This window comes from Aythya marila, assembly GCF_965140915.1.
Source record: "Aythya marila genome assembly, chromosome: 22".
Classification (NCBI taxonomy): domain Eukaryota; kingdom Metazoa; phylum Chordata; class Aves; order Anseriformes; family Anatidae; genus Aythya; species Aythya marila.
Window position 1 is genome coordinate 238,365 of NC_139063.1, and position 16,929 is coordinate 255,293.

At 50.1% G+C, this 16,929-nt stretch overlaps 1 protein-coding gene across 1 annotated transcript in view; it reads left to right on the top strand.

The window, feature by feature from the left end:
- RUNX3 (RUNX family transcription factor 3) overlaps positions 1-16,929 on the top strand; it is a 59,578-nt gene that overhangs the window by 21,542 nt on the left and 21,107 nt on the right. The window contains exons 3-4 of the mRNA XM_082777646.1: positions 729-885; positions 5,774-5,878. Coding sequence (XP_082633772.1) covers positions 729-885; positions 5,774-5,878 — 262 coding nt within the window. The remainder of the gene's footprint in view (positions 1-728; positions 886-5,773; positions 5,879-16,929) is intronic.

Sequence of the window (16,929 nt, forward strand, 5' to 3'; positions counted from 1 at the left end):
CTGGAGCGCCGGCACCGGGTTGCACTGCCCGGGCCGCGTGTGCCTCCCCACGGCTCCGCTCCCGCGGGACGGGACGGGGCGGCCCGACGGGGTGCACCGGGACGGGCGGCCCCGCTGCGCGACCGGTGCTGGTGCCGGGGGAACGGGGCCAAGGCGAAAAAAGCGAAAAGAGCAGCGGGAGGAGAGGCAGGGGAATCGGGAGGGGTTGGAGAGCAGGGCCGGGCTCCGGGCAGCCCGGCGAGGCGGGGAGGTTTTTACAAACCGAGTCCCGCTGCCGTGCGCTATCGCCGGGAGCGCGGGGCGCCGCTCCGCGGACCGGGGCCGCTTCGCCGCCCGCCGGTCGCTTCTCCCCTCGGCGGCCGCTCCGGGACCCCGGGCGCAGCCGCCCCGCGCTCGGCAGCGAGTTTCTCCCGAACCGAACAAAACAAATCCGCAAAGCCGCGGTTCGCCCCGGCCGGAGCCGTGCGGCGGACAGACCCCCGGCACGTGGAAGCCCCTCGCTACTTCTTACGCCCCCGTTTTAGCTCATTTTCTCCTTCCCCGTCCATTTTTTAGCGTGTAGGTTTTTTTCGTTGTTGTTTTGCTGTTTATTTGTTTTTCTTCTCGGGGACTCGGATTGCTTTTGGTTTTGGTTTATCTTTGAGGGGGCTTGAGGGGAGTGAAACCGTAGGGCAGGTTAGCTCAGACCGCAGTTAAACTCAGCCTAAAATCCTTTTGTCCTGCCCTAGGTTGTAGCCCTTGGAGATGTGCCTGATGGGACGGTGGTAACGGTGATGGCAGGGAATGATGAAAACTACTCTGCAGAGCTCCGCAATGCCTCCGCCGTGATGAAAAACCAAGTAGCAAGATTTAACGATCTCAGATTTGTTGGGAGAAGCGGCAGGGGTAGGTATCGGCCAGGAAATGGTTGGCCTTCTTATTTGGCTTTTATTTTCTATAAGAAAAAAAAAAGTTTGTTGTACTGTAACGGTATATGTCTTGTGAGCCAATGGAGGTGGTTTTGCTGCTGCGGGCTGGGCTTGTCGGGCAGGGAGGAAACCTCCAGCACCGAAGTGGTTTTTGAGTGGGCCGTGGGCAGTGGGGCAGTTGGAGGGATGTGGCAGCATCCCCGGCTGCTCCCTGCAGAGCAGATCTAGTGGCGGCTTTGCTCCGCTCCTCCCTGGGGTTTTTCTCTGCTGAGACATCAGGCACAGATGGTGCAGGAAAAGAAACCTTGTTGTAAAACCAATGTGGTGTTGTAATGCAGCCCCTCTCAGGTGCATGGGTTTCACTCAGAAGTGTACATGCATGAACTGGTAGGCAGCCCCAGCCCAAGTACTTCTAAATTTATGGAGAGTCTTCTCAGTGAGATAAGGCAGACAGGTGACTGCTGGAGCCTGGGTCCCCTCTGCAGGTGGATGTACTTGGGGTCTGATGAGGCAATAATCTGCCTTTCTGTTAGCTGTTAAAGGGTGCAAATCAAATGTTTGAAGTTCTTATTAGAAGAATAATTCCGTGCTCTGCATGGAGTAGATGCGGTGAGTAGGGTTGCAGAGAGATTCATTCAAATTGCTGTGGGCAGTACCACTGCCAGGGACACAGGAACTGGGGCAGTTGCAGGTGTGAGTGCCTTCTGGGGAAGATGCATTTTTTTTTCCCTATGCTTGCTGCACGGGAAACTAGAACAGAAATTTTACCTTCTGTCTCTAGAGACTGGCTCTGTCATTTATCCTTAAACCGATCACAGTACTGGCTTTTTGGAAACAAATCATCAAAGAAATTAGTCCCTGCTACCTGAGAAAAGCAGAACAAATCCCCTGAAAATACTGAGAGCCAGTGGGTGTTGAGAGGAGATCCCAGTGTGCCCTTCACTTCTGCACGATTCCTCACAGCCGCATTTCACCTAAATTTCAAGTAATATAAATAGAATTTCAGCATTTCATCGCCAATAAACACTACGGACTAAACCACTTAATTGTTAATTTAAATTAAAAAAAAAAAAAAAAACTATTTTAAATGGACATATGATAGCATTTTCTCAGTCTTTGAATGTACACATACAGTGTCAGATGTATTGTGACTTCTCTGCATTAATTAAAAGCAGTGATGTTAGGAATTATTTGCATGTAATAACTGTTTACTTGTTCCTCTTTATGAAACTTGAATAGTTTACATTCTTTCATACATTTCCTTTTTCCTGTTGGCTCCTTCTCCAAATTGCAGTTTCTTTAAAACTCTCCACTTAACTGGTTGCAGGTTGATGGATGGAAAATGTTTTTCTTTTATGAATTAAGCTTTCATTTCTGTAATCAATTATTCTCTTAGGCTCTTTTCTTTGTTTTTTCATTTTCCTTACACAAATTTCCAAACTGAATGCAACCCAATCTCAACTTGACTCTTGAATTCATTATTAACTTTCCTCCTCTGCAATCCCGAGCTCTGAATTAACAGTAGTTTACAGTCTACTGAAAGTGGCTGGGTGAATTGTCTCCTTCCTCCAGCAGAGTCCTGGTAAATGCTCATTACAGCAGTGGAAACACCTCTGTTGCCTCTAGCAGGCTTTGGAGCCAGCAAGAAGTTTTAACTCAAGTGCGGATTTCTTTACCTACTCTTACGGGCTGAGGCTTTGTAGTGTCTGCACAGACCTAACTCCAGCAAGGCTCCCTGGTGCTGTGTGAAAGAGGCACAGTGGGGTTTTCTTGCAGCTTGAAGCGTGTGCTTAGTTCTCTGTGCATGGCTGTGCTTTCTCAGCAAGGGGCTACTTGAGGCATATCTAGTGCTAAAAATTCAGTTTAAACGATTTTTAATCTTAACGTCCAGCGTTGGTTTTGTTAATTCTGGTGGAAATCTGAATTTGTTGCAGAACATTTTGTTGGAACAGAGTTCTGTGTGTGTAAAGTTTGTGTAAATACGTGGTGTGTAGATGTGTGCTTGTAAACACGCACAGCCTGTGTCCACCGACTAACAGCAAGTCAATGTGCCTGAGCTGCAGGAGAATCACAACCAGCGAGGCTCTTGTTTTGAAAACAGGAGCTGAAGTGGTTCAGAGCCGGCCACTTCTGTTCCTATCGTGTGGGTCACCCAGCACTGTGAGCCGCCCGGGGGCGGGGGAAAAAGCAGGTTCTTACCTCCCCCTCTCCAAAATTACCATCCCCCTGTGCAGGACGAAGGGAGGGGAAAAGGGCCGGGTCCCCGGCTTCGCTCGAATAAAGATTTCTGCTCATATTTCAGCATATAAAATGAAAGCCAAGGGCAAGGGGATGCAGCAGTGTGCGCTGCTCTCCCGGCCAGGGAACGTCCCCACGGAGCATCTCTCGGAGCTGCCCGGACCCCCCGAGGGAGCCGGGCTCCTTCTCGAGCCGCCGGCGAGCGGCTTCTGCCGCCCAGGCGCTGGGGCCGGGGAGCGGTGGGAATGAGAAACCACAGCCCGGCTTCCCGAGAAGGCGGGAAATGAGTAAAAATGGTGCTGAGTAATAATCGTCATTTTCAACTCATGGGAGGATTTTTGAGAGCTGTTAGAGACGCAAAATGTCACGGCCGGCTCGGCTCTGCAGCCGTGCTCCCTGCGCAGAGGTGTTTGTATCTGCGGGGAGCAGGGAGTGAAACCGAAAGGCAGGGGAATTGTCGCTTGGAAAAGAACAATAATTAAAATTAAAAAAATAAATAAATAAAAATCACACCTAGTGGGAAGTAGCAGTGCTGAGCATGGAGCTGCGAGCTCGGCTCAGCCCTCGCTGCGTGCCCGGGGTGCTCCCCGCGCTGCCTGCTCCCACCGCGCTGCACTCACACGCGAACAAAAGGGCTCTCTCCCATTGCCTTCCTTCCCGTGAAATAGCTTCCTAAATAATTTCTTCTAATAATCCTCATCTGTGCACTCGGTTTCTGCAGACATTTTGCTAACAACTACTCTGCTTGTGTCGGCCGTTTTTGTGTGAACGCAGTCCCCGGGAGCCTCCGCGCTCTGCAGGCTGTGGCAGTGTGGCTCTTTGGTGCAGGTCGGCAGCCGGGCTGCTTCCTTGGGGGTTACATTTTCATTTAGGGGGGTAAAAAAACAAACAGAAAAAACCTCCTTGTGTAGAGAATGAGCTGAAGGTTTGTGCACCGTTTGGGCTTATTTTGAAAGCTGAAGTAGGGCATGGATTGGTTTCTGGCTTTCACAAATCCTTCTTGCCGTCCGCTTTAAAGCCAGCCTTACTCCCCACCCCCCAACACTCCCGTAGAGAAACTTCCCACCTGAGATAACTGCTCAGTGTTCTCTGCAGGAGATTAATTTATTTTTCTATTTATTCTTTTTTTTTCTTTTCCTGTCTAGCTGTATAAATACCACTGATTTTTACTATGAGCACTCTTAGATCCACCCTTATAGATGGTGGTTGGGATCTGGAAAGCCCTAATCCTGGGAAGAGGGAGAGGAGTCTGTTTCTTGCTCCCGGTGGAGCTGTTTGTGAGTGAAGCGAAGGCTGGAGGAGCTCGTGGGTGATTGCGCAGGCACTTCAGGGCGATTTCTGCTGGGTTTTCTGCCTCCGAAATACCGCCTGCCTTCGAAATCCCGCGGCGATTGCTCTTGGGGGATCGGCTGGCGCGGTTCCCTTGCGCGCACATGCAGCAGCCCCGTTACCCGCGGAACTCCCGAACGCTGCGGGGCTGCCCCGGGAGGGGGCGGGAGAGCCGAGGCCCTTTCAGGAGGAGCCGGCGCTGCCGAGCCCTGCGCCTGGCGATGGTGTCCCCGACCCGCCAGCAACGGGCAGGGGTCGGGGAGCGGGGGCCGGGCCGGGGGCGTGCTGCTGCTGCCGCTTCTCTCTCTGCACGGGGAGAAAATGCCCTCTGCGATGCCAGAAGCGTTTGGGGGCTGCAAATGGAAACGTGTTCTGCCAAAAAATGTCACTGTTGTGCTCTCGCAAATTATGGGTTTGGAGAGCTTTTTACCGCCTACCTCCCTGCCCCCCACTTTTTTCCCCCAATAATTAAAAAAGTGAAAAGCTCAGTGCGTCAAAAGCATCACTAAAAGCCCACCATGATGATGTAAGAAATCTTTTTTTCTGGCAGTGTGTTCCTGCTCTCTATTTGGGGCTGGGGGAATGAGAACAGAAGGACAGTCCCCCCAGTCCATGGGGCCACGTGTGTGGTGGCCAGTCCTGGTGCACAAAGCTGGACATATTTGGTGCAGGCTTTGCAGCTTCCAGTTTCTGCTGCAGCCTGGCATAAGCACATGTGGGCTGTGTGCCGCAGGTGCCCCCATGGCCAAGAGCCCCATGTAGCTCCCCTCCAAACCTACCTCTGCAGGGCCACAGCCACCAGTTTTACCCAGCAAATGCCATCATCCATCACATCTAAACTGATGTGATCTTGCCTGATTTTTCCTCTAGGAGTATTCCATGGGTGCCAGGACCCAAATATGGCCCTTGCGGAGAGGATCCAGTGTGCAGTGCTGCATTTTGGGGCTGGATTCCCATGGGAAAAAGGGAAATGTCCAAACAGGGAGGCAATGGGAAGCTGCTGTGATATTGGGATAGGGGAGGGGAAGGGGGACAAGTGACTTTTCTGTCCATGAAGGTTCAGGCTCCTGCTCTGAACCAGGCCCAAGTCTGTCTTCACTGCAGCCAGCTGAACCCCAGCGGGAGGTGGCTGAGCTTTGTCTCGACAATAATGTCTCATAAAGTTAACTGATATGTGTGCTGGAGTTTGGTGTATGCAGATGTTTGTGTCTGAGTTTTCTCCAGCAGGAGCAATTTACTCTCAAAGGAGTTGAACATATGTGAATATCCTCTTTTTCTCTCCCCCCCCCTTCCCTTAGGAAAAAGCTTTACCCTGACGATCACAGTGTTCACCAACCCCACTCAAGTTGCTACCTATCACCGAGCCATTAAAGTGACTGTAGACGGACCCCGGGAGCCACGAAGTAAGTTATGTTTTATTTGGCTGCTGAGCAGTGGGGGGGTGCCACAGGGGGCTGAACTTTCCCTGGCCACGCGGGTGAAGGATGCCTCTGCAGCCGGGACAGCTGCCTTTCGCAGCACACAGAGCAAAGATGATGGTGTGGTCAGGCAAACCCCAGGAGTGTGCCCGGATTGTCTTCATTTTCTTTTTCTCCATGGAGCACCACACGTGTCCTGCCTGCTGCTTGTTCCCTCTTGCTGTGCTCTGTGTCCCCCAAGGTCTGTGCGGTTCTCCTGCCCTGCTCCTCGTGGCACTTGGGATGCAGTAGAAATGACAAAGGCTCAATCCTGGGGGTGTGCAAGGCATTTTTGGGGTGGGGGGAGTTATGAAGCTGGAGATGCTGTGCCCTGCTTCAGAGGCTGAATTTCTGATTAATAACATGTTTGCAGGTTTCCCCTGCTCTGTGCTTCTATTTGCCTGTCTGTCCACATGGGCCCAGGAGAGCTTGCAGGGTACCTTCCCCTTCTGTTTGTTGGCAGTTTCACTTTCAGGTTGTCAAAGCCTCTGGCTGGCAGTGGTCACTGATGGAGGCTGCATTGCTTGAGAAAACCAAGCAGACGATTCAATTACAGAACTATCTTTCTGTTGTGATCAAGAAGGGTCTTCTGGATATTGCAGGGCTGGCAGTGTCTCTGCAATGGCAGCTGCAGACTGGCTGCACTCAGTTGATTTTTGGAGTTGGGGTGGCTTAAGTTCATCTTGGAGTGCCTCTCCTATGATCAGAGGAGACTGGGGAAATGCTCCAATAATGTCAGCAGGAGGATTGTCCCTCTTCCTTGAGTACTTGCTTGTCAGGACCCCTGTGAGGTGGGGTCCCAGGACCTCGTTCCCAGCCCTCTGTTGCTGTCCTTCTGCTCCAGCTCTGCCTTCCTGCATGCTCAGCACCACCCTGGGCACTATAAAGCAGAGTTTGTTCACTTAGCATGTAAAGCTGTCAGTGCCCAAATTTAAGGGAAACAGTTTGATCCTTCTAAATATGCTTTAGAAAATATTTTCTGTTGATGCTGTCGCTGGGCCATCGGCACCCCTTGATGTCAGGCCAGGTCAAGGCTGTTACCTCTGCAAGACAGTTTTATTTGCCTTGTTTTTTGTTGATTCTTTTTGTCCCCTTTTTATTTTTTTTATTTTTTTCCCCTTTTTTTTTTAAATGTTGGAGCTTGGGGTGTTAGAGACTTTATATAAGCCCATTGGGCTGCTGGTCTGGAGTGCTTGTTTGCAGAGATAGTACCTAGGCAGTGCAATGCTGTGTTGTGTTTTTTTTTAGTGTTTTGTTTTTTAAACCATAAGCATAAGGCATGTCCCTGTTACAGTGCTGTGGCAGTGGAGAGCAACATGGGTCATGGTGGGCACTGCAAACACCTGGGAATGGGCAATCTAGGCTGGGAGGCAGAAAGCAGGCAGGGTTTGGGCAGGGAGTTGCACAACTGTTCCATGTCAGGAATAGAAACCAGGTCTCCTGACTCCTGGCTCAGCCCCTTGTCTGCTGCATCAGATCGCCTTTCTAATAATAATAATCATCATCATCATCACCATCATAGGGAATATATAAATAATAATACAAGGCAAGATAGTTACTACTCTTAGCGTTTGGTTTGCTCTGACTTCACCAACGCTCAGTACTTGCCAAAACCTAGCTGAATCATACCCACTCCTCCTTTTGAATTTCAACACGATGGTTGATCATTACTGATCTTTAATTTAAACTTTCTGATACGGAGGCACAGGATTTGTAGCTAGGCAGGGAGCTGTGGGTTTGAGCCATGGACACTCTTGGCCTTGGTGCAGTGCCTTCATTTTGCACAATTAGCTAAAACCTGAGGATGGGGCAGCTGGCCCTGACTCTTGCTTGGTTTGCCTGGGGGATGCCGTCCTGGCGTGCAAGGTCAGCAGTTTGCTGTTTTGTTTTGTTTTGTTTTTTCTGATTTGTGTACCTCACAATGTTTGTGCTGAAGATTTGGGCTCTTTAAAGAGCTCTGTGTAGTATTTATTTGTTGCTTATTTCCTTGTCTTGTGTGGATCCTAAAAGTCAATCTTTTTTCCTCATCCCTGTACTACCAACCGCCCTCCACCCCCGAAATCCTATGAATTACTGATCTGAAGAGTTTAAACCTAAGCTGTAGTTTTTCTGCTATTTGCAGATGGTCATAGGTTTGTTGGCTGCAAAGGTCATATTTGTAAGCCCTGGGTCAAACTGGGAATTCACTCATGTCTTGTGAAAATACAGTCTTACACTGTATGGGAAAAGTTTTTTTTGTTTTTAAAGTTCTCTCCTTTGTCATACTTCATTGGTTTTCATTTTCTAATTAACCTGAAATTTAAAAAAATAAAATTACATTTGTCCCGTCCTTTCCCTGCACTCCTGTCCCTGCAGAAATCCTGGCTGTAGAACGATGCTGGCCCACCTGGTCATGGAAACCAAAGGTGGTTTTCCTGGGTAACCAGCCACTGGGTGGCTCTCTGGGATAGCACCCCTGCGTGCACCCGGCACCTGCTGGGAAGGGAGCTGGAAAGGCTCCAGTAACAACCATCTCTGTCCATGCACACCAGCTCATGCTCTCCTCCACTGCTTGGTTTTGGGAGGTGAGAACCACCAGCAGGACTTGCAGTTATTTTTATACATGCATGGATATTACATAGGTGCATTTATAGATGTAAATATATACATAAAAATATTTTTTCCCCTTCTTGGCTGCCCTGTTGCAAATGAGAAGGATGTGGTGCATAGCGGCTCCTCTTGTGCAGGACTGGTGTTGGCTGGTGCTGGAGGCTGGACACGGCTGGGGAGGGGCTGGTGTGATCGTGCGGAAAAGCATCCTTCATACGGAAAGAATTGGCCATTTGTCTTGGTATCCTGGGAAAGCCCTGGGCATCATCTTCTCAGATGCGGTGAAATTCCTCCAGCAAACGTTCTCGTGGGGTTTTTGGCCAGAAACGCGGCTCTGTTCCACGCCCCACCTCTGAGCTTCCCATTCATCTTCCACCCCTGTCCCATCACTTCATCTCAGCCCTTGAGCAAGTCTTTTAACTAAAGCTTTGCCCAGAAAACATCTGAGGAGTTTGAAATCAAGTTGAGTTGGGTGAGAAACTGCAGGGAACCGGGTTGCAGCCAGAGCCCATTGCGGGGCCAGTGGTTAAAACCCGGATGGGGAGACTGGGAGAGCCAGACCGATGTGTTGAAGACACCCAGATGTGCTTGTTTGGAGGACCCATGGTGAAACTGTGGGTCACAGCCCACAGCAAAGTGAAGAGTAGGGTCAGGCTGTGCACAGGGCTGGTAGCAGCAGTGGCTTTGGTCAAGTGCTCATGTTGGCTGTGGTTCATGAGCATCTCCTGCATCATCCATGATGCAGGCTTGCTCCCAAGTGCCCTGCTCACTCATTCCTTTTTTTTTTTTTTTTTTTTTTTTTTTTTGCTCTGCTTCATTGTGGGTTAGATCTGGAGAGATCAAGGACACTCTTTCAAGTTGACACCTTAGCTCTAAACAAATGGTGCATTGGGTGCCAAGTGTTGACATACTTCGTACAAACAGGAAGTAATAAAATATCTGAACTTCCTGTGGAATTTCCTTCTCCCCCCTCCTTTCTCTGCAGCTCTTTATTTAGCAAAAACCTGACTTAGTTGAGCTGCAATCCTTGTGCAGTCTCTCGCATCCACGCCTGCTTGCAAAATAATCCACAGAAGGCAGAACACAGAAAAATGAATAGCTGGAAGCTATGCAGTAATGTTTAGTCTATGCCTGGGTAAATGAGAGCATCTCCAGGGCCTCCCCCCTCACACCTACCTGTTGGGTGCCTTCCCCTTCCTTTCCTACAGCTCTTCCCTCTTGCCTTCTGTCACTTCTTGTCAACCCTTTTCACTTGCTGTCCTCCTCCCAGCTCACCCCTTGCAGCAATAGTTGCTTTTTGTCCCATCTCCTGAGAACTCTTGTGCAAAGTCCTTCTTTTTTCCTTCAGTGTCTTTAACTTGCTCTGACTTTTCCTGCTGCTGTTCAGCTTTCCTTAACCTCCCCGTATAAAGTCCTTTAGCTCTTAACCCCTTGTTTCTTGTTTCCACCCTGTCCCTGCTGTCCTGGCCGCTCTGAGGAGCAAAGGGCACCCACAGCAGATGTGATCACCCATCCATAACCCTTGTGGGGTTGCATGTAAATATCCAGCTGTGTTCACTGGGGGTGAAAAACACCCCTCTGGCTGTGAGTGGGTGTCGAGCCCTGAGCATGGGTGCTGTGGAGGTGGGCAAGGTGCAGGGCAGCTGTGCCAGGATGTCCAGAGCCCTCTCTGCTCATATGGTGAGGACCTAGACTGCTTGGAGGATAAGGTCTGTTCCTGAGGTTTGGTGCTGGCCAAGCTGTACACAGCTGGCTTTTTCCCCTGTCACTGCCCCAGCAGAAAAGCATGTGGAAGAGGGAGCAGGCGTGGGGCTGAGGTGCCAGCACAGACCCACTTGCTTTTACACTTCTGTCCTGAACGAGTGATGGAAAGGAGGATGAGGGCAGGAGGGGCTGTACCTTGGTTTTCCATGGCTGAGGAGCGGGATGGCAGCGGGGTTCCTGCCTTCCCCCCTCCCTGGTCAACTGACAGGCCATGGCTAGGAGCAGCAAAGCAAGCGCACATGGTTGGTGGGGGCCACTGGGCAGCGAGTTGGTGTCTGTTGCTTGTTTTGGGTGCATGCGTTGGAGACTTGGTGCTTTTGGTCATGTCCCTGCTTGGTGTGACCACAGTAAGCATGTCCCTGTGCTGCGCAGTGTCTGCTGGGCTTGGAGTGGGAGGGGACAGATGATCAGTGCCAGGCTCACCTCCACCTAGCAAAAACATTTAGACTCCTGCTCCCCACCACGTTGACCCTGCAGGGACTTCCTGGCTGGGCCTATCCTGTACAGGCACGAGGTGTCCCCTCCTTGGCCACCTTTCCAAAAGGCTCCTTCCTCACATCCACTGGAAACACGTGCTGGGAGCAGCGCCCCTGCCACGGGTGCAGTGTGTGGCCGTGGTTCTGCTGTGCCCCGAGCACCCGCTCCCCCCTCGCACAGCACGTAGCTGGCGGGTGGAAAGGCTTCTCACCTCCCACGTTTCTGAGTTGTTTCCAAGAACCACTGGTTTCTGCTTTGATATTTTTAAGAGCCTCGGCTGGGTGAGGGTTTCCCTCTCCGCCTGTCCCCTGCGTGTGATGTCAGTCCAAGCTGCAGCACAGCCACGCATTCTCAGCAGGGAAGTCAAGAGCGTGGGGTCTGCAGAGGGTAGCAAGCCTCCTTCCTGCAGATGGGAACACTGTTCCTGTGCAAGGTGTTAATGGGAGAGAGAAGAAAGACTAACTGGTAATGCCAGGTTACCTCAAGACCCTCTCTAAAAGCATTTCTTCCAGCACCGCCTGCACTGCCCAGGTGGCAGCTGAGGAAGAGAAAGGGTTGTATCAGCATTTACTTGAGATGATGCATACCTTGCTGTGGCTTCTCTATCCACCTTGAAGCTGCACTGATAAAAAAAAAAAAAAAAAAAAAAAAAACAGCGCCCTGAACCACCCCGTCCTGCGCTGGACCCGCCAGCCTGGACACACCTCGGCTCCACTGCCCACACCCCAATCTCGCCGCCTCCATCTCGGTTCTCATCCCACGCCCAGCGCCTCTCTGGCCCCGGCACCTCAAACATCGGCGCCTCCACAAACCACCCTGGAAAAGCTGCTTTCTTGCTTTTATTTATTTTTAAGGTGTGTCTGAATCGATTTTCTTGAATTCTGAGGGTTCTGTTTTTTTTTATTCTATTCTCAGTGGATGCTCCAGATTGAAGCAGAGAGAAAGAGGGTACACAGGGTTGTGCTAGTGAGGAAAGCGATTCCCCCCAGAACTCCCCGTCCTCGTGGCTCCCAATGAATCTGAGATTTACAGCTAGAAACAGCAAAACTTGAAAACCTGTTCTATGCAGGGAAGGGAAAAGAAGTGCAATATTTCACCCCGCTAGTCAGAATAAGCTCTGTAGAGATCCCAGTATGATGGTAGCAACTAGAAATCACCAGGTATCTGCTATAAGATGGTGCTGTCCTAATCTGAGCCTCCATTCCTGCCAAAATTGACCTGCAGGCTTAGGGCAGGGGGCTGTGAGGCTGAGCACCTAGGGTTTTGCATTTGCTGTTGGTTGTATTGGGAGGTTTCAATACTTCAGTTTGTGTGGTTGTGGGGCAGAGTTGGTCAATGTGTCCCTGCAGCAAGCAGTCTCTGTTCAGCACCGGGTTCGACCCCAAAACCAACTCCACTCCTTGAGCACCTCTGTAGCCCCAGGCACGGTGGGGATTTATTTATTTGAAGATGAAGGCAGTTTGCCCAGACCTGAGGCTGTGCTGCACGGCAGCTGGGTGAGGCCGAAGAGCTGAGTCAGCCCGTCCGTGCTCTCCAGCGTCTGGGGCTGACGTGAGGACTGTTGGTGGCGGGGTCTTCCTCAGGGCCCCCCAGTGGTGCAACTTGCCAGGCTTGTGTTGGCTTTTTCTAGGATATGGCCATCCTGTGCAAAACTGATTCCTTTACCTGCATCATGGTTTCATGCCTTAATGGCTTAAATGCCATAAAAAATACAAAAGTGTGTTTAATATATTGTGGAGTTGGTTATTTACTTGCTGACTTCTGGTTTATAATATATCTGGCCAGATTTCTGACTCCATAGTAATTGTAGCAGACAGCACCTCTGTAGGACTTCCCTCACCTGCACCATTTGGGGAAAAAAAAAAAAAAAAAAAAAAGAGAAAGATAAAGCAGAAACATTCTGATTACCTCTGAGAAATTTGGCTGTATGGGGGTTGTACTATGAAGTTAAATGGTCCATGCATTTGCTCCTCACATCCTGGCCCCACTGTAAGGTGTGCTTCAGAGAAGGAAATTGCTGGCAGTATCGGGAGAGGAAGAGCTGCTACCGGCAAGCGGGGCGATGCTGGGCGCCTGCCTGTGGGGACGCAGTTCTGCCGCCTGCCAGCCCAGCGGTGGTTTTGGAAGGATGATTTCAGGATGTTTTGTTGCGTGGACCTGCGCTGCACAGGGATTTGCATAAATCCACACCACGCTTCCTCCGCAAGGGAAAAAGTGTCAGTTGTCTCATGGTTTCGAAGCAAAATGAGATGCGAGGGGGACCCGTAGGGCAGTGCTGTGGGGAGGCTCAGGGAGATGTTGCAGCCCCTGGCTCCGTGAACCTGGGTGGCGGAATAAAACCTGTGGTGTTCCCATGCCTGTGACACGGGGTGCCAGGATCTGCTGCATAGTGGACATGGTGTGCGTTAGCAAGGAACAGCTAAAACCAGCTGGGGAGTAGAGAGGAGAGGAATGTAGCCAAGCAGGGTGACAGGGCGGAGGCAAAAAAGGAGTAAGGACAAAGTGATCCTCTATCGCAATCTTACTGTGGGCAGTCTTGGGACCCCGTGGTCTGCAGCTTGCCCAGGGCCATGGCAGTGACGCCCCACGTTTGCTGTGCCTTTTGTCCTCAGAGATGTGATTTTGTCTGGAAAGCCCTTGGAGAAGAGATAATAAATTATTACAGGGTCTATTGCTTTTCTGCTCGAATTCATACCAGGACTTGGGCTGCGTTGTGCCAGGATTATATGGTTTCAGATCTTTATCTTGGCAGAAAGGGTTTCTCAGGGGGGATACATGAAACTTGCCTTTGAGATATTTCTGTAATTAAAACCAGGATTGTTGCTTAAGTGCTCCCGTGGGGTGATAGTTTGGGGTATTATTAGGGTCTTTTGTTTTTTTCCCCTGCTTGTCCTAAGCTAGATATAAATAAACAAATGTTTCCCAGTCTGTCCGGGAACTATTTAAAAAAAAAAAAAAAACAAAAAAAAACAACAACTGTAAATAAATCAAACCAACAAGATCATTTAAATAAATGACCTCACCACTTCCTGGACAGTCACTTGTTGATTGTAAAATTGCTATCATTTTTTATAATTTAGAGTGCAGTGCTTAAACTAGGGTGATTTCCCACTTCTTAAGACCTGTCCCCTTCCCTAGAGAGCAGAGGAGGAAATCCTGAGTGACAGTTTCTTGCTTCCGTTATTAACTGTTTGCTCTGGATACACTTCAGCTTGCGAGATGAGCCCTCACAGAAGCCCAGCAGCTGCTCCCTGCACTGGCCCCTGGCCCAGCGGTGGTGCGGCCCTGGGCATGCCGGGCAGCCACTGGAGAGCTCCCTGGCCTCTGTTCCTGCTCTGCCACACAGATCCTGCCCCCCTGGAGGCTCCTACCTGGAGGAGCAGAAGGGTCTTTGAACAGGGCATGAGATCTTCAGAGTGTCATGAAACAAAGCACGCGTGTGAAATCCTCAGAAAAATGCAGCATATCCTAATGTTTTAGTTCTACTGCTGTTTTCTTATATTGTCCCTTAAAGCTGTCATCATGGGGCACTTGCATGGAGGGCGCCTCCTGCACGGAGACCAGCCTGCTCCATCCCACCCTTCCATGTCCTGTTTGCTCTTTGAATGGAGAAAAATGAAAAGCCAGTGTTGGTTGGGATGATGGCAGGGCCTTGGTACCGTCACTGCACCTTCCATTCCTGCCCCATCCACCAGGTCCCTTCAATTTTCCCTGGTGCCCTGTTCGCCAGGGGCCAGGCAGGAGGTCAGGGCTGGGGCCAGGGCTGAATCCGCACAGCTCAGGTGTGGGACTCTGAGTTCACGCGGGAGTCCTTGCAAATCAGTACTTGCTGTGAAGCAGGGTTTCTCTGTGTTTATTCCCATCTCTAATGTGTTTTGATCCCAGCGGGTGAATTTGAACCCTTTGGTATCTGCTGAGACCATCCAGGGCATTGTTTTCTTGCAGAGGCAGTTTGGGACTGCTGTTGATACATGCATCACAAGCAATTATGTTAAACTACCTCCTCCTCTAATTTCTTATAGGTACTGCTATCCAGTTAACCCCTTCTGAGCAGAGACAATGTGTAGGGGGAGTGAGGGTTTGGCTCTGGGATGGCAAAAATTACTCGGGAAGAAAAGCAGATGGGCTCCGGGTTTTGGCAGGCCAGGCTGTGCAAGCCTCCAGCCCCACTCACCCCTCGGCTGGGTACAGAGCTGTTCCCCGGTTGCCAGGGGCTCACGGAACCTTCCTCAGCAAGAGCAAAGTTTGCTTGGCCATGCCCAAAGCAGTGGGTTCACATTGCCTGGTCCTTTGGTGTTACAGTTTAAGGCTGTAATCCCAGCGTTGAAAGAAGTATTAACAGAGCAACCAAAATTATATGGGCTCCAGTAAATTCATTCCTCTAATTATTTTATTTGGTGCATATGCTAAGTTCCACCTCTGCTTTTATAATCACCCAGTGTATCACAACTTCAAAATCATTTCACTTAAAAATGATCAGTATTTTCTAAGCAAAGCAGTATTGGGAGTCAGAAAAGGGAAGTTATTTTTGCTTGCATTGTACAAAGAATCTTTGTTGAAATTGGTTGCAACACCTCCTGCTTTTGAATGCTTTGGAAAACCCCAGGGCATGATTCTCAGCTGAGTAGGAGAGCACACCTGATCCTGGTCTGGCTTTGGACAAAAAAAAAAAATAAATCAGAATTGTAGACAAGACATTGATATTGTATTTAGAAGAGATTAAACTGGAGCAAAAGTATCCTCTGGTGGATGTGGCACATCTGGAGAATGAAGTATCATTGAAGGCTACTTCCAGAAGGATGTCAGTGGTGTTTTGGTCTTGGGTGCAGGGGCAAGTTGTGTCAGCTGCTGTAAAAATAAATAGCAAAAGAAATTTCTGCTGAATCCAATGGGTGAACCAAGCAAGTGCAAAGGGATGAGATGGGACAGCATGCAGGTGCCAGGACACCCTTCCTCCCCCCAAAAAATGAGTATTTGTGACAAGGCTGTTGGCAAGCTTTGGTTCTTCACAAGGGGTGTCCCAGCAATTTGTCCTGTATCTTATTTTATCTGTTTGTAAAGTGAATCTAATAACCTGGCGTGTAGTGGGTGACGTGGGAGCACGATGTGTATGTGGAAGCTTCTGTTGGTGAGAATTTGTTGAACTGCAGCTAGAACTGCATCTTGCAGGTTTATTGACGCATTGCAGCCCCACTCCCCTTGGGCAGGATTTGCAAGCTCAGGAGGACAGTGCAAAGGGTCGCAGACTGAAAGAGAGAAAAAAGTCAATGCTAAAAGGCAAGTTTCGTTTCAGGGAAGACAACAGCTAAAGGACCAGAACTATCAAACAAAACCACAAGATCACATCAGATATCAAGGCAGGACACATCTCGTTTCTCCCTCCCGAAAGAGCTTATCAGTGCAACCAATCACTTTAATGATGTGGTGGAGGGAGGAAGAAGATTTGACTCAGAATGAGATGAAATTTAGTTCCTAAGACCCTGCTCTTCTGCTGCCGGAGACTAGTCACCTGTTCTGCAATCAGCCAGAGATAAATCATATCCTGCAGCGGAAGGTGCTTAGACATGATTTTGCATTATTTTATCTTACTCTTTCCAGTGAATCTATGCGCTGTAGTAGGAGAGGGGAGGGAGAAGCAGCAAGCAAAGAGGGGCTCCGGTGCCTCCAAGCCGTAACACCAAGGATGACAACAGTGGGAAGGTGCCAGCAGCCGAGAGCTGTGCCTGCTTGCTGGGGCTGCTGTTGCTCTCCCAGCTGCACGCCTCCCAAAAGCATGTGTGGAGCAGGCAGCTCAGCGGCACGGAGAGGTGAGCCTGTGCGTGATCCCACTGCTTTGGCTCTGGAGAAGCAGCGTTGTACAGAGGCCTAGGGGTGCCATGCCGGCAGCATTGCTCTGGGACTCTCACTTACAGCATTGCGCTCTGAGTGCTGGTAAAGCTTGGTAGGAGCTGTACTTATCTGACATACCAGCTGGTTTCTGGAGATGAAACTCAGTCCTGGGATTGGAGGATATTACTATTCTAATGCCAGGGCTTCACTCCAGCTCTGTCCTAGGGTAAACGGGAAACACGGTGCTCAGCATCCTCAACCTTGGGAAAGTTTGGATCTGACCTGGGTTGTGCTGAGTTACTGAGAGCACAGGACTGTCTGGCAAAAGCTCCTATATC